The sequence below is a fragment of the Sinohyriopsis cumingii genome, unplaced genomic scaffold (genome assembly GCF_028554795.1).
Source record: "Sinohyriopsis cumingii isolate HCF-2022 unplaced genomic scaffold, ASM2855479v2 utg000198l, whole genome shotgun sequence".
Classification (NCBI taxonomy): Eukaryota; Metazoa; Mollusca; class Bivalvia; order Unionida; family Unionidae; genus Sinohyriopsis; species Sinohyriopsis cumingii.
Genome location: NW_028315875.1, coordinates 3,135,220 through 3,149,280, shown reverse-complemented (window position 1 = coordinate 3,149,280; position 14,061 = coordinate 3,135,220). Strand labels below are relative to the sequence as shown.

Genomic DNA, 14,061 nt, shown 5'->3' with positions numbered 1-14,061 from the left:
TACTGTGTTTATTTTTCTGGATGGTATAGTTTTGAATTACATTTACATAACATTTAACCATGATATATTTCCAGATTGTACTGTGTGTTGCATACCATAAAACTCACAGCTTTTTAATTTCTAAGAGCAAAAAACAAAATTAGGGATATATGATTACTAACGAGAACTCTTCTGAAGCCAAACGCAACACTAGGAAATTATGAACGAGTTTTTCGGATGGACATACTGCACGACCTTGGGAGTGCAGTATATCCAACAGACAAGACTCGTTCATATTGTCTCATACAAGCGCAGTAACCTTTTTATTATATGCTCATTTTCTTCTTCCACCTAAGGCTTAATTATATAAACAAAATTACACTACAAGAAACAAAGTAACTGAATTTATGCTGTATTCGAAACTAAATACACAAGCGGAGACTCATCAGTACATAACAAGAAAATTACTAATGCGCACGTAACTCCGCCAAGAAAAATTTGAACTTCGTCGCGTGCTAGACATAACTTTCGAAAGAAAATGGCGTTTTGGTCTACTTAAAATTGAAATTTAAAGTCATATTGTGAATGTATGCGCATTGCAACAAATTTTCCGTTTAGTCTGGAATTAATAGATTTTGGTATTTTTGTCGGTTCTACTAAATGTCGTGATAATGACTGGCCTTATCTGTGTCAATTCTACATGAAGCACATCTCAATTCAGTAGCGATGGAGCAGGGTGTTGACATCTGCAAGTGTGTTTCTGTTCTGTCAATGAATGTTTGGAATCGTAATGTGGGGGGAAAATATGAAGTCTTTGAATTGTAATCATCAAAAGGACGCTTTGGAATATAATGTTTAGTTCATTTTGAGTGCGGTAAGGAGGATGTAATTGCACTTATTTTAAAAATTCAATTTCGAAATGTGTAATCAAGCTTTAACACCCATGACATGGCTCATGTAATTCGGATTCGCTGAACTAAGAATGTACATTTTGAGGAAATTCAGGATGTAAAACTGGAAGTACATTTTTTTGCCATTCTTATCACTTGCATGTTATTTGTAGGGACGCAGCAAATTATTTTTACCTGTCTGGCGTCTATCGCTAGCTTAAATCCGTAACATTGAATCAAAACAGTTAATGCGGAATATTGCAAAGCAGCTGGCATGTGGCACTCCACGAAACATCTGCTTTAGTTCATTCAGAAACAAACTGAATCAACCAAAACGTAAGGCGTCTACAACATGAGTGCACATGATTTGTTTAAAAAGTAGTACCTAACACACTATTGGGCACACGCGTCGTGCACGTGAGTGCAATATGAAGGTGTTGAATATCGTAAAATGTTGCACAATTCTGACAATGTAAAGTTAACGCAGACAAAAATGAGCATACAATAAGATAGGTTACTAAACGTAAGTGGACCGGGGATTTCAAAGGTCACCAGAAAATAAACGTTTATCCGTGTGTGTCAGATACCCTTTATATCGGCTATCTCGTTTTTAATCGGATTGGATGCAAATGATCGCTGCAGTATGTTATGTGTAATAGTTCCATAATTGTATGCTGAAGATGATTGCAAGGAAAATGTCACAAGACGGCGTATTACGTCCCATTAGAGGTTTGTTTCAGAGGCACCGTAATGGTTGGGGCTGCGTACGCCATTGACAGCAGCTACTTCCGGGAAATCGGCACTTATGACGAGAGTATGAAAGTGTGGGGAGGAGAAAACTTGGAGCTGTCTTGGAGAGTAAGTTGCACCTGGATTAAAATGGGTCAAGGTTTTATCTACACGTTGTGGACGAGGTGCTACTAGCTACTGCCATACATTCATCGTGATTTTACGAATGCAAGTTTTGTTCCTCAGTTAAGCAATTTCCACAAATGTTGCGGAAGGGGGGAAATCTGAATAGGCTGGGTCTTGAATTTCTGAATAATTCTTAGAACAAAGTTTTCTTACGAAAACATTCTGAGAAATTTATAAACGCTCTAAATAACTGATAAACGGTGTTATCTCTTGAGTTTGATAACTGCACATGGTAAATGCGTTGCCAGTGCATTTAAAATATTTGAATACCATTTAAACTTTAGATTTTTGTTGGAACTGTCGTAGAGATTGAGTGTAGATTCAGGATTCAATATATTTATTTCTCACAAAACCTTCAATTATGCATATCAGTATGTCAGTAAATGAAGTAAATAGATGAAAATAGAAACATCGTACAAAAGTAGCTAAAGTAATGTTCTAATTAGTTCTATATAGTTTAAACTGGTTCATCAGTTTTCCTCTTTAAACCGGTTTTCAACTAGCTTGTGACCATCCTCCATTTTTAATTTTAATTAAAAATACCTAGACCAGACATAACTCATTTAACATATCCTACTTGGATTTAGCCTGTCCGCCACTCAAATTTATAATAAAGAAAATCTAAATCACTAACTCCTTAAGTAGTTGTTTTAACAACACAACTCTGGCCTAGTGGTCAGTCATCACATGTTTATGACTAACTGATGACTTTATGTTAAAATCTTTACTCACTAACCTGCAAAAATGTATTAACATCAACGCTTGACTCAAAGGTCGTTAATATTCATGAGCGCAGTTCCTTGATCAGCTGCCAGAGCACCAAAGTAGATAGGGTAAGTATGCGTGAGTTGCTCCAATTTCATTATTTTAAAATCCTATGAATATCAACAATTTCAGGTTAAAGATCTAACAAGCAACAGTCATCCCTATGTCAAGCGACGTTATTTAATGCAGATATTTTTTTCTTAAAATCCAGGCCAAAACATAGCAAATAAATGTAGTGAGATGGAAGTATTTTAACCGTAAATGCTGTTTGACATATAAATGCTAAAACTCTGCCATGGTAGGCAAATATTTGTTGATAACATACTAACAGCTGCAGAAACAGTATACATTGTTACACCTTTTCGTTTGAACAGTTGGTCTAACCTTTCACCTAATATTAATATTTCTCAAAAGTTTACTGAGCTTTATTCATTTGTTCTTGAATGATATTTTCTATATCTGTTAAATTATCAACTATTTGTGTTTTCGAACGCCACAAAATTGTAATACATAATTAAATTTAGCTTTCTAAATCGTTGTCTTTAATAATTGTATCTTTAGGTTTCTTAAATGGTCGTCATTAAAAATCGCCTTTATCATTTATCCTACATGGATACCACCCAAAACCACCAGCTCTTACCATCCAAGACCTCACCTTACAAACATAACGCGAAATAGAATGGAAAGTTATGTGATGGTCCCAAACAGACATAATTACAATCCAAAAACTACGTTTCTCCGTCCAAAAAATACCCTTAAGAAATGGGAATGATAAGTGATACGATGGCCGTTAACACATTCATTTATCACTCATCACCGACCCTTACAAACAAAATAGATGATGAAAAGTAGGGGATACGTAATGACTACTAAAACACTAAATAATCACAAATATGAGCGACAAAACGTGAAGTGTTTATGAGAAGAGGAGATGAGGGAACGGCCAGTAATGTAAGTGTCACTAACACAAACGTTTACTATCCAAATCCACTTTCAACATCCCCTAAATACGCCATATATGAAAAAAAGTATAGTCTTGTTATGGTCAGCAAAGAACATGTTTACCATCCAATAGTCATGCGCTTGCAAAGAAGTTGAGAGTAAAAAAGATATATTATCACAGAAGCACAAATGCACTTATAATCCATTATCAGTACTTTTACGAAGAAACTAATAATGCAAAGAAAGAAATTGTTTGCTTTGGCCTTATTTCTAATAGCGCAAACATCAACATATATAATCGCTCATGATCACAGAAGGTGGATATTTGATATTTAAGTTTTGTATTTGAAAAAATAAATGACTAGAACGATATACACAAATACACACCAAACAATATTGGGTAACAGCGAAGAGAACTACTGGTTTCTTTCCTTGAAAAATATCAGGAATTGAGTTTTTAAACTAGCTAGCCAGGTCCGCAATCAACACACCTCATTGCCCATTGATCCTCCATACGTCAGCCCACAATCATAATGAAAAGTGACGTTTGTTAATCCGTCTTTTCCTGTTCTCCATCTTAGGCAACATTTTTTTTCTGGCACTGTTGTTTTTGTTAATGTTTTTGATGTTGTTTCTTTAACTGTTGCACCTACTACAGCTTTTCTTGTTTATACTCTTTTCTTAATCAGTGCGAGTCTTTAGTTCCCCATGGAGTTGTCGAAAGTGCATTAAACCTTGCTTTGCCTTCTCTCTGGAAAAAAGTCTTTTACCTGGCTCAGGAAGTCCAATATCTTCCTAAAATGAAACACGACCAGCTAAAAGTGCCCATTCAAACACGTACTTGTTTTCTGCAAGGACTGGTGAAAACTGTACTTTATGTTGACATACAGAGGTTTTAAACTTGCTTCAACACGCTGTGAATGGTAGCGCGTCACCTTGTCGCGTTGTTAGTCTCAACGAATCAAAGTGCGCATAATTCAGTTCACACATCGCATAGTTTGTATCAACCAATCAGAGCCTGGGAATGCATGCGATGTGACCCTCACTTGAAGAATAAAGCATCATTTCAAGGATCATCAATCACTCGAGTGTTTTGTATCCAGTATAGGGGATGTCGTAGGGTATAATAATAATAATAATAATAATAATAATAATGAGGACTTTGTATAGCGCCTAATCTTTTGAAGCTATAAGCGCATTACAGCATGCGCCAACACCTAAAACAAACATTTATAATTACATGATTTAAAAAATCCAAACACCATGAAATTAGAAAACAGAAAACATGCTGAAAATATTTAAGGTAAGGAAACATTATTAGGTCTTTAAGTGTGTATGACACTCAGGTGGTTTACAATAGAAGCATTCATACGATCAACAACCAAGATGTGTTTGACAATTTTTAATGCCGCAAATAGTACATGGCTGAAATAAAAACAAAGTCTATTATCTGAGGTGTACTCGCAGTTATTCCTATGTTCAATAATGACCATACCGTCATTGTTTCCAAATAAACACTTAAATTTAAATTGTGTGAATTTCTAACGACAACAACAGAATAAAATGAATTGAAGAAAAACGACAAAAGATGTTTGCAGAGATTTATACAAAGTCAGAAGGAGGAAGCAACTAGGTTTATACAAGAACAAGAAATAAAGAAGAAAGCACCCAAGAAATAAATAAAAAAGACGACTGTCAAAAGGCAACAGGGCGTGATCTGTAAATCATGGATGTTTTACATCAGATACTGATCAGTGTTAAAAAGATTGGAGAATAATATGAAAGCAAGAGGAACGGATAAAATTTCCTATACAAATCACAGCAACAACCACAAAAAAAAAAAAAAAAAAAACACATGCAAAGACCCCGGTGCCAGTTTCAGCTAAACTTGAATAAACGAAATGCTTCAGACAGTAATAGTTGTTGAGGGATAAGACAAGAATGTTTTGGACTATTTTCGAACAGTCCTATTTGAGGACCACACATATCTCATACAGATGAGATGCTAATCATGGAATGGAATGGGCATGTATGTACGCGTAAAAGAAAAGCTCCTTTGATTTTAATACAAATATATATATATATATATATATATATATATATATATATATATATATATATATATATATATATATATATATATATATATATATACATGTATATATATATATATAGTTACACATAAACATGATTTGAGAAAAACAACAGTTGAATAAAACCTATTTCAGTTAAGGTTTGATTTTCCTAAACCTGGTCTCTTTCCAACACGGAAAACAAACAACATGGTTTAACCTAGTGTACAAAGAAAACGGCGATGTGGCGTTTGTCTCCAGCTGAAAATGAAACGTTACATAATTTGATGGAGACGTGAAACGTGAATCTAATTGTGTTAATTAAAAAATGCATTCTTATTGATTCAGTTTTCTTTTCAACAGAAATAATTATTTCTACATGATCTACAACTAACTGATCTACTGATATGTTGAAATACAATATAGGTACTGCAAATTTAATTGATTATGCATTGTTTAAAGAATGACACTCGTTTCGAAAAGTCTCATAAATTACCTGTGAAAAAAATTGAGGTAATTCAAGCATTATCTTAATATATCTTGATTAATTCTTGTTAAAAAGCATTTTCGTAAAAGCTGTGCAAACATATACAAGTAAATATTTCCAAACATTTTCAGTATTATTTCGTCAAAAATCAGTCGTCTAGGGGTATTAGTACTATTTCCTTAAGTTTTCAGTATTCTTTCGTCGAAAATCAGTCGTCTAGGGGTATTATTACTACTTCCGTAAGTTTTCAGTATTCTTTCGTCAAAAATCAGTCGTCTAGGGGTATTAGTACTATTTCCTTAAGTTTTCAGTATTCTTTCGTCAAAAATCAGTCGTCTAGGGGTATTAGTACTACTTCCGTAAGTTTTTCAGTATTATTTCGTCAAAAATCAGTCGTCTAGGGGTGTTATTACTACTTCCGTAAGTTTTTCAGAACAGCCATAGCTCATCATCGTGTGACTCTCCCCCATCCTTAACATTTCCGGAAACCCTAGCTAAAAATATGTGACATACAGACATTTTTTAAATTCGGGCTTGCCGTGTTCGCAACATAAGGCATAATTTATTGATAACAGACTACGATACGAACGTTACTTCAAAAATTTGAAGAGATTCGTAATTACTAGGTTATATTGAAATGAAGAGTCACGGGGTCTCTTAAAGTCACCAATGAACTCCTAAACTAAAACAAAGCCAAAAGAGTCTCCTATAAATTTAAACCGAAATATCCAAGATAGCGATAGAAATAAATTAGTTTCCACCATTAACGAAATTAAAAATCCTACTCTTCTTTGTAAATGACGAATTCTAGAACAGCCCAAAATCATTGTTTAATTCGGTAATTCAAACCAATAATTATATTTACTTTTACCTGAACGTACACTAGTACTATATAAATTTATAGAAATGAGATTAAGAATGAACCAAGTTAAAACTTACGAGATTATACTGACGTTTCGGGCCTTCAAGCGCAATTATTACATATGCCTATTATTTCAGCCCCAAACCATGTTACCCAAAACAAAAAAGCAGCGTTTGATCTATTGTTTGGAACGTCGTAGACATTATTCACTAAGAAAACAATGTTAAGCACAGGATATAGAAAAAACGCACTTTTAGAAAAGATATTTTTTCGAACTTAGCCAAGTGATAAAACTGCTGAGTGGTTGTTATCCGCCGCCACCACCACCACCACCATTTCACCCCAGCCCCTCCCGTCTATAATTTAGAAGATAATAGTGGAAAAAATGTTAAAATGATTGTTGTACATGCCTGTGTTAACGTGAAAAATAACACATGTGCAAACATCGAAAGTGTTCTCGTTCAGAGAACACGTTAAGAGAGAAAACGTCGTATCCAAGCCCATCCATGTTTGAGTCTTGGAATGCAGTATCGCAAGCGGTTGTCTATGAAAAGTAGATGAATTTGCGAATTTGTCTTTAAACTTTGCATCACTTTCATCGACCTCATTTCTTCAAGATCTTCAGAAAATACAAACAACGACAACAACAATAATAACGTGTCTCTGCAAATAAATTTATCTATTGTGTCACATTGTGGTGATTTGTTATTGATTGAAGCAGCAATTGCAGACTTGAGTTTGCAATAAGGCAATAAAAAAGCCGTGACCATGTTACTCAGCAGTTTTATAGTTATACCGAGAGTAGCAACACCAAATACAAAGGCATTAACAACAGCCATAACCTGAAACACAGCAGCTCTTGGTAACCATTGCAAAGTCATGAACAACTGAACTGTCAATATCAGTTTGTATGTGTCTTTACATAAATCTCTACAATTGGACCATTAAGTTTATTGAGAAGAAATTATTCATCTTACGCAAGATCGGAAAATAGCTGGGACATAAAGACACTTTATGGTAGGAATACTATAAGAGCAGGTACAAGAACATTTGGAAAAGAAAGAAAATACAAGTCAACCCCAAACTGTATGTGTATGAAAGAAGAATTGCTGTAGAATATTATTTTCATGGTCATCATCTCGTCAAAATGATTTGATTGCGTATAATTGATTAAGATGCATCTAATCATCGCATAAAGGTGGATGAATCTGAAGGAAATCTCTCCATTAACGTTTTTCCATTTTGTTTTCTATTCTAGTTGGAAACACATAAATAGCTTTGCAGTTGAAAGTCATAATCAACAACAGTAAATTCTTGAATCAGTTTCGATACAGCATTGAATTAATGGAATGGCTGCATAATTACTGAGAGTTCTTCCGTCTAAAGTGGATTCTGAGCTTAGTATTAATGATGGCGGGGGGGGACACTTATCACATTTAACTACAATTTGATCATCACCATTATCTTTCAGTCAATAGATCATTTATTAACACGATGAATATTTGTGTAAACGAACTTGGACAATATATCAATGAAAGGAAAAGTGAAACCCCATTTTCGAGACCGATTCTTGACTGAGTTGTAACTCGTGTATTCCGTGTACAATGGAGTAGCTCGATAACGATACCATAGCTGGGATAGTATGCTCAAATCGTTCTTTCTTTAGCATGTCAAGCCGTTTGCATCGCAAGGATTGCATGCGTTAAAAATACTGCCCTGTTAAAACGAAAAGAACTCATTCAAAAGGCCATGCTCGATGAAATAAAATCCCTAATAAGCGTCACTGGGTACTTGAGAACTGAGTTAGTGCCGATAATAAAACAGTTCTCTAGACTTGTAAAGAAAAGATTTCTCTGGTTTAGTAAAAACTTGCAATTACCTTTCCTTCTGAAAAACATTTTTTCCTTTGATTTGATACATTTTGAGTATGCAAAATATTTAAAGCAATTGTCAGTAAATGATTTTTATGTGCCCATCTTAAAAACGAAAACTTGTGTTACAGGTATCCTTATGTGGTGGACGCATGATCCATGTTCCGTGTTCTCATATAGGTCATGTGGCAAGACCCCAAAACTACCCATTTCCTGGAGAGAGAATGTCCATACTACTGTACAATTATAAGCGTGCGATAGAATTATGGATGGAACCGGAATACAGACTATTTGTATATGAATATTATCCGCAAATGAAGGTACAATTTATTCTTATTATGTCATATAATTTGATATCTAAGAACCACTATACAGCTCAAATTTTGACTGGAGGCCGAAATATATTCTTATATTTTCTACTGGTTATTTATGAAGGGACTATTATGAGAAATATAAGTTAAATACTGTTGTATGCAGGTAAGACGCAAGTTATATTGCTCTCTGATCTAATTTAGCACTTTTAAATACGTTGCATAAAACCGTAATTGTGGTTAGGACATGTCCTATATTTGTACTACGTGTGAATGAGTTAGCGTATATTTCACCACCATTCGGCACCTTTTCTGCTATAGTGTATATTTCACCACCATTCGGCACCTTTTCTGCTATAGTGTATATTTCACCACCATTCGGCACCTTTTCTGCTAGAGTGTATATTTCACCACCATTCGGCACCTTTTCTGCTAGAGCAAGATCAAAATAAAAACTTATGAATTATACTTTTGTCAGTCAATTTGTTTCGATGTTTCTTAATGTCAACACCAGCTAAAGAAAACAGACAGACAGTCAGTCAGCCAGCTGGATATATAATATACGTAGGAGGTCATGAGATAAGTGAAATATTTGTATACTCACTTTTCTTTTCTTTCTAGGATTTGGATGTTGGTGACCTTTCGGAAAGATTTGAGATTAAGAAGAGACTACAATGCAAACCGTTTTCACATTTCTTGGCCAATCAATGGCCGCATATTCTGGTTTATAATCAAAATGTTTACGCATGGGGATCAGTAAGTATGCAGTAACTTGAGCTTTGAACTTTATTTTGTAGTGCTATATGTTTTTATCTATACATTTGTAAACTTAATTTTAATTTTCACCATACAGTCAGTATTGTGCGGATGTGCATTTAATCCACAAACATGCATGCATGAGTACTTTTTTTTGGTGTATATAAACTGGTCAAAGAAGAGTTTGATGCCAAAGAAACAAGTTATAATATAAGGCAAGGCGACAAACACTCGTTATTTTCTGTACCACCTAGGCGCATATGTAAGTAGTATATGGGGTGAGATTAGCGACAATGGGAATTAGCATTAAAAACACCCCCCTGGGTAAGATTAGCGACAATGGAAATTTAACATTAACCACCCTGGGTAAGATTAGCGACAATGGAAATTTAACATGGGCAAAAAACCCTGGGTAAGGATAGCGACAAGGGAATTTTAACATGGGCAATGGAAATTTAACATGGGCAAAAATACCTGGGTCACTCTGGGGACTAGGGAATTTAACATATGGAAATTGAACATGGTGAGTCTGTATAGCGTCAAGGGGAATTGAACATGGTGGGACTGTCTAGGGACAATGATGGTAGAGGGTCAAACACAACAGATACAGAGACATACATACACTAGTACAAGCGTGAGATTTATATATAAAGCATTACCAAGACCTGAAATCTTGCTGGGGTGTTCAAAAATTTGCATATTTGTAATGATGCTATAAATAGCTATAATCAAGGAAATGTTCAACGACAAAATGGATGTGACTAAAAGTAACGCTAAAATGACGAAATTGTCCCAGAATTGAAAGGAAAATAAACATATCCCCGAAAATTAAGTTACAATGGTTTAGACTAAAATGGATAAAATTAGTAACTACTTACAATATCAACTTGTGTGACGATCGTGGATAAACACCCATGTATCTATTTATAGCTATAATCAGCTAAAATTCATATGAAATCCCACTATCTATTTATACTATAACTTGTGGGTTATTCCTTTGGAAAATTCCACTATCTTTTTATAGCCTCAGCTTGAGTGACGTTCCTGTTTATGAACTCTAGTACATATGTATAGCTACAACCTATGGAAATCCCCAAGTCCATATTTATAGTCTCGAAATTTCCAGCGTCAGTGACGTCACTGTACTGAACACTAGGGGAAAAATGTCAACAGTGTTGCAAGTGGCTGACCTGAATACAGGCTACTGCAGGTAGGTAGGTAGAGTGTATCTGATAGGGATAAAGTGAGTCTTTATAGGGACAAACAGAGGCCAATACATACACACCCACTCACACACAACGTACGCGCGCAGACATACGCACACACACACACACAGAGAGGGAAGAGAAAAAAAAAAAAACCCCAAATATACTATCAACACAGAAGGGAGATAATACAAGCCCCAAATAAATTATCCACACAAACGTACGCGAACGCATACAAACCCCAAATATACTATCAACACAGAAGGCAGATAATACAAACCCCAAATAAACTATCCACACAAACGTACACGAACGCATACAAACCCCAAATATACTATCCACACAACGTCGCTAACGCATACAAACCCCAAATATGCTATCCACACTCGGGAGGAAGAAGAAAAAAAAACAACCAAATATACGATCTACACAACGTACGCGAACACACACATACACACACACACACACACACACACACACGCACACACAGAGGGAAGAGGAAAAAACAAACCCCAAATATACTATCAACACAGAAGAGAGATAATACAAACCCCAAATAAACTATCCACACAAACGTACGCGAACACATACAAACCCCAAATATACTATCCACACAACGTCGCTAACGCATACAAACCCCAAATATGCTATCCACACTCGGGAGGAAGAAGAAAAAACAACCAAATATACGATCTACACAACGTACGCGAACACACACACACACACACGCACACACAGAGGAAAGAAGAAAAAACAAACCCCAAATATACTATCAACACAGAAGGGAGATAATACAAACCCCAAATAAACTATCCACACAAACGTACGCGAACGCATACAAACCCCAAATATACTATCAACACAGAAGGGAGATAATACAAACCCCAAATAAACTATCCACACAAACGTACGCGAACGCATACAAACCCCAAATAAACTATCCACACAAACGTACGCGAACGCATACAAACCCCAAATATACTATCAACACAGAGTGAAGAAGAAAAAGTTTTTTGAAAGCACCTAAGCCCTCACCTGCAATGACCAACTCTGCCAAACACCTACACCCCACCCCCCACTCCCAACACTACAAAACCCATTTAACCCGTTATTTTATGGCATCAGTGTGTGATTTAGGAAACATCAAGACACAAAATGATGGATGAATAGACTGACTATTGTTTACCGACTTGCATGCCTAAAGAGCGTGCGTTAAGGAAAACAACCTTCCATTTCAATTCTAACTAAAACATGATCCAGAGGGATAGAGAGAGGTGAAAGAGCACAATTTCATAAAGTGTGAGTAAAAACAAAACACGCCATCCTTATTATACAATGTCAAGACCAAGAGACACTTACGTTTTCTTTCTGGTCTATTCTCTTTTAGAAGGTAGTATGAAATTTCACATCAGGGCCAACGCATCGGCTCACATTGTCAATTTTTCCATTTCCATGTCTTTACTGGTACAAGTTCTTCATCATCTTCAATTTCTTCTTCTTCTGAATCCCTCTTCTCTGTTTCGTCTTGTTTTTGTTTCTTCTCTTTTCTCGTAGGGCACTCTGAATTCCAATGTCCTTTCTCCTGACAACGATATTAGGTATCTTGACTTTTGTCTCTCTTTCTTAGATGAAGCAGGTATTCTGGAGACAAATACCCATTTACCTTTGCAGATATAGCAAACTTCATTAGCACTTACACACTTTCGTATGACCCTCATCAAATCAACGACCAAAAGAGTAAGTTTTGTTGCCACTTTCGCATGTGAATTATGCTTTCGTATGACTTTTAGCAAATATTTGACCAGCGGGTCGATCTGTGCTGACTCTTCCATCTTCTTGATCGTTTGAGAGCGGAATGAATACTCTGACGCTAAGACACTCTCCTTATATACAGGGACCTGCTGCGTATGAAACCTAGTCAAATGTAATTTTGCAATAAGATGAAACGATTTCATTGAGGAAGTAAAAAGCAATGATGTACCGTATCGCCTCACACAAAACCTGAAGTGTTAGTTCAAATCCGTGTCAGCGATTTCGAAGACGACATAACTGAGCTTTAATCAATGCTCTCCAATTATGCCACAAAACCACGAGTCCTGATTCACGCCAAAAGAAATTTCGTTCGGTCCATAAAAAATAGTATCACATCTGAGAAAAGCAAAAACGAACTTCCAGAAAACTGAGAACGACGGCTTACACCTACAACGTAAATGTATGAGTTCAAGTAGTGCGTAAAACTTAGTCAAATTAAATTTGTATAGTCAAGACGAAACGATCTCTTTTCGAAGAAGAAAGCAGACACCAAGCGACAATGGCGATCCGTGTCACACAACACTTTTCAAAATGTATATTATCAGAGGTTTGTTCTAGCGATCTGCACGGTTAAATTAAATGTTGATGTATTTTGCAATAAGACGGACACAATTTCCATGGGATCGCCCATGATACGATTGTTCGTGCATTAGTTTAATTTTTAAAAATATTTTTTTATATAAATCGCCTATAGAATAGACCCAGTAAAGCATGGCCATTCTCGTCACTGTCTGAATAGCTACTCAAGTCAATTCGAAGCGAACGCGGTAAGAAAATAAGTATAGCCAATGAAATGGCTTACAACGGGTGATGCATTGTTTTGTTCTAGGACTGTGTGGCATAATAATCCCTATGTTCTTGCGTTGTTACCATTACAGTGCAGACAGACTGAAATGTGAACTTACAAGCCCTCTTTGTGTGTGTTGTACCATTTCCTCTTACCACATCAAAATACTGAGTGTCACAGTATTGGTTCGCGTTTTCAAGCTGACCATTTTTTTATATCTCACTTAAACATTTCGACATAAACACTCACACTCACATCGGTAGAGTCAGAACAGACGTGTTACAGTATTGAGGGGCATGTTATCTTTTTTTTTCAAACTAATAAATTTGGGGCTTGTATGAAGTAAAGAACCGAAAGTACAGTGAAACTCAAGGATGATGACCCAATCTGTCTGTCTATTGATGCGT

At 35.8% G+C, this 14,061-nt stretch overlaps 1 protein-coding gene across 1 annotated transcript in view; it reads left to right on the top strand.

Annotated features, from left to right (window-relative positions):
• Nucleotides 1-14,061, top strand: part of LOC149774584 (polypeptide N-acetylgalactosaminyltransferase 1-like) — a 105,369-nt gene that overhangs the window by 49,901 nt on the left and 41,407 nt on the right. Inside the window, exons 5-7 of the mRNA XM_089945026.1 lie at nucleotides 1,610-1,727; nucleotides 8,915-9,103; nucleotides 9,716-9,850. Of these exons, the coding sequence (XP_089801152.1) occupies nucleotides 1,610-1,727; nucleotides 8,915-9,103; nucleotides 9,716-9,850 (442 nt within the window). The remainder of the gene's footprint in view (nucleotides 1-1,609; nucleotides 1,728-8,914; nucleotides 9,104-9,715; nucleotides 9,851-14,061) is intronic.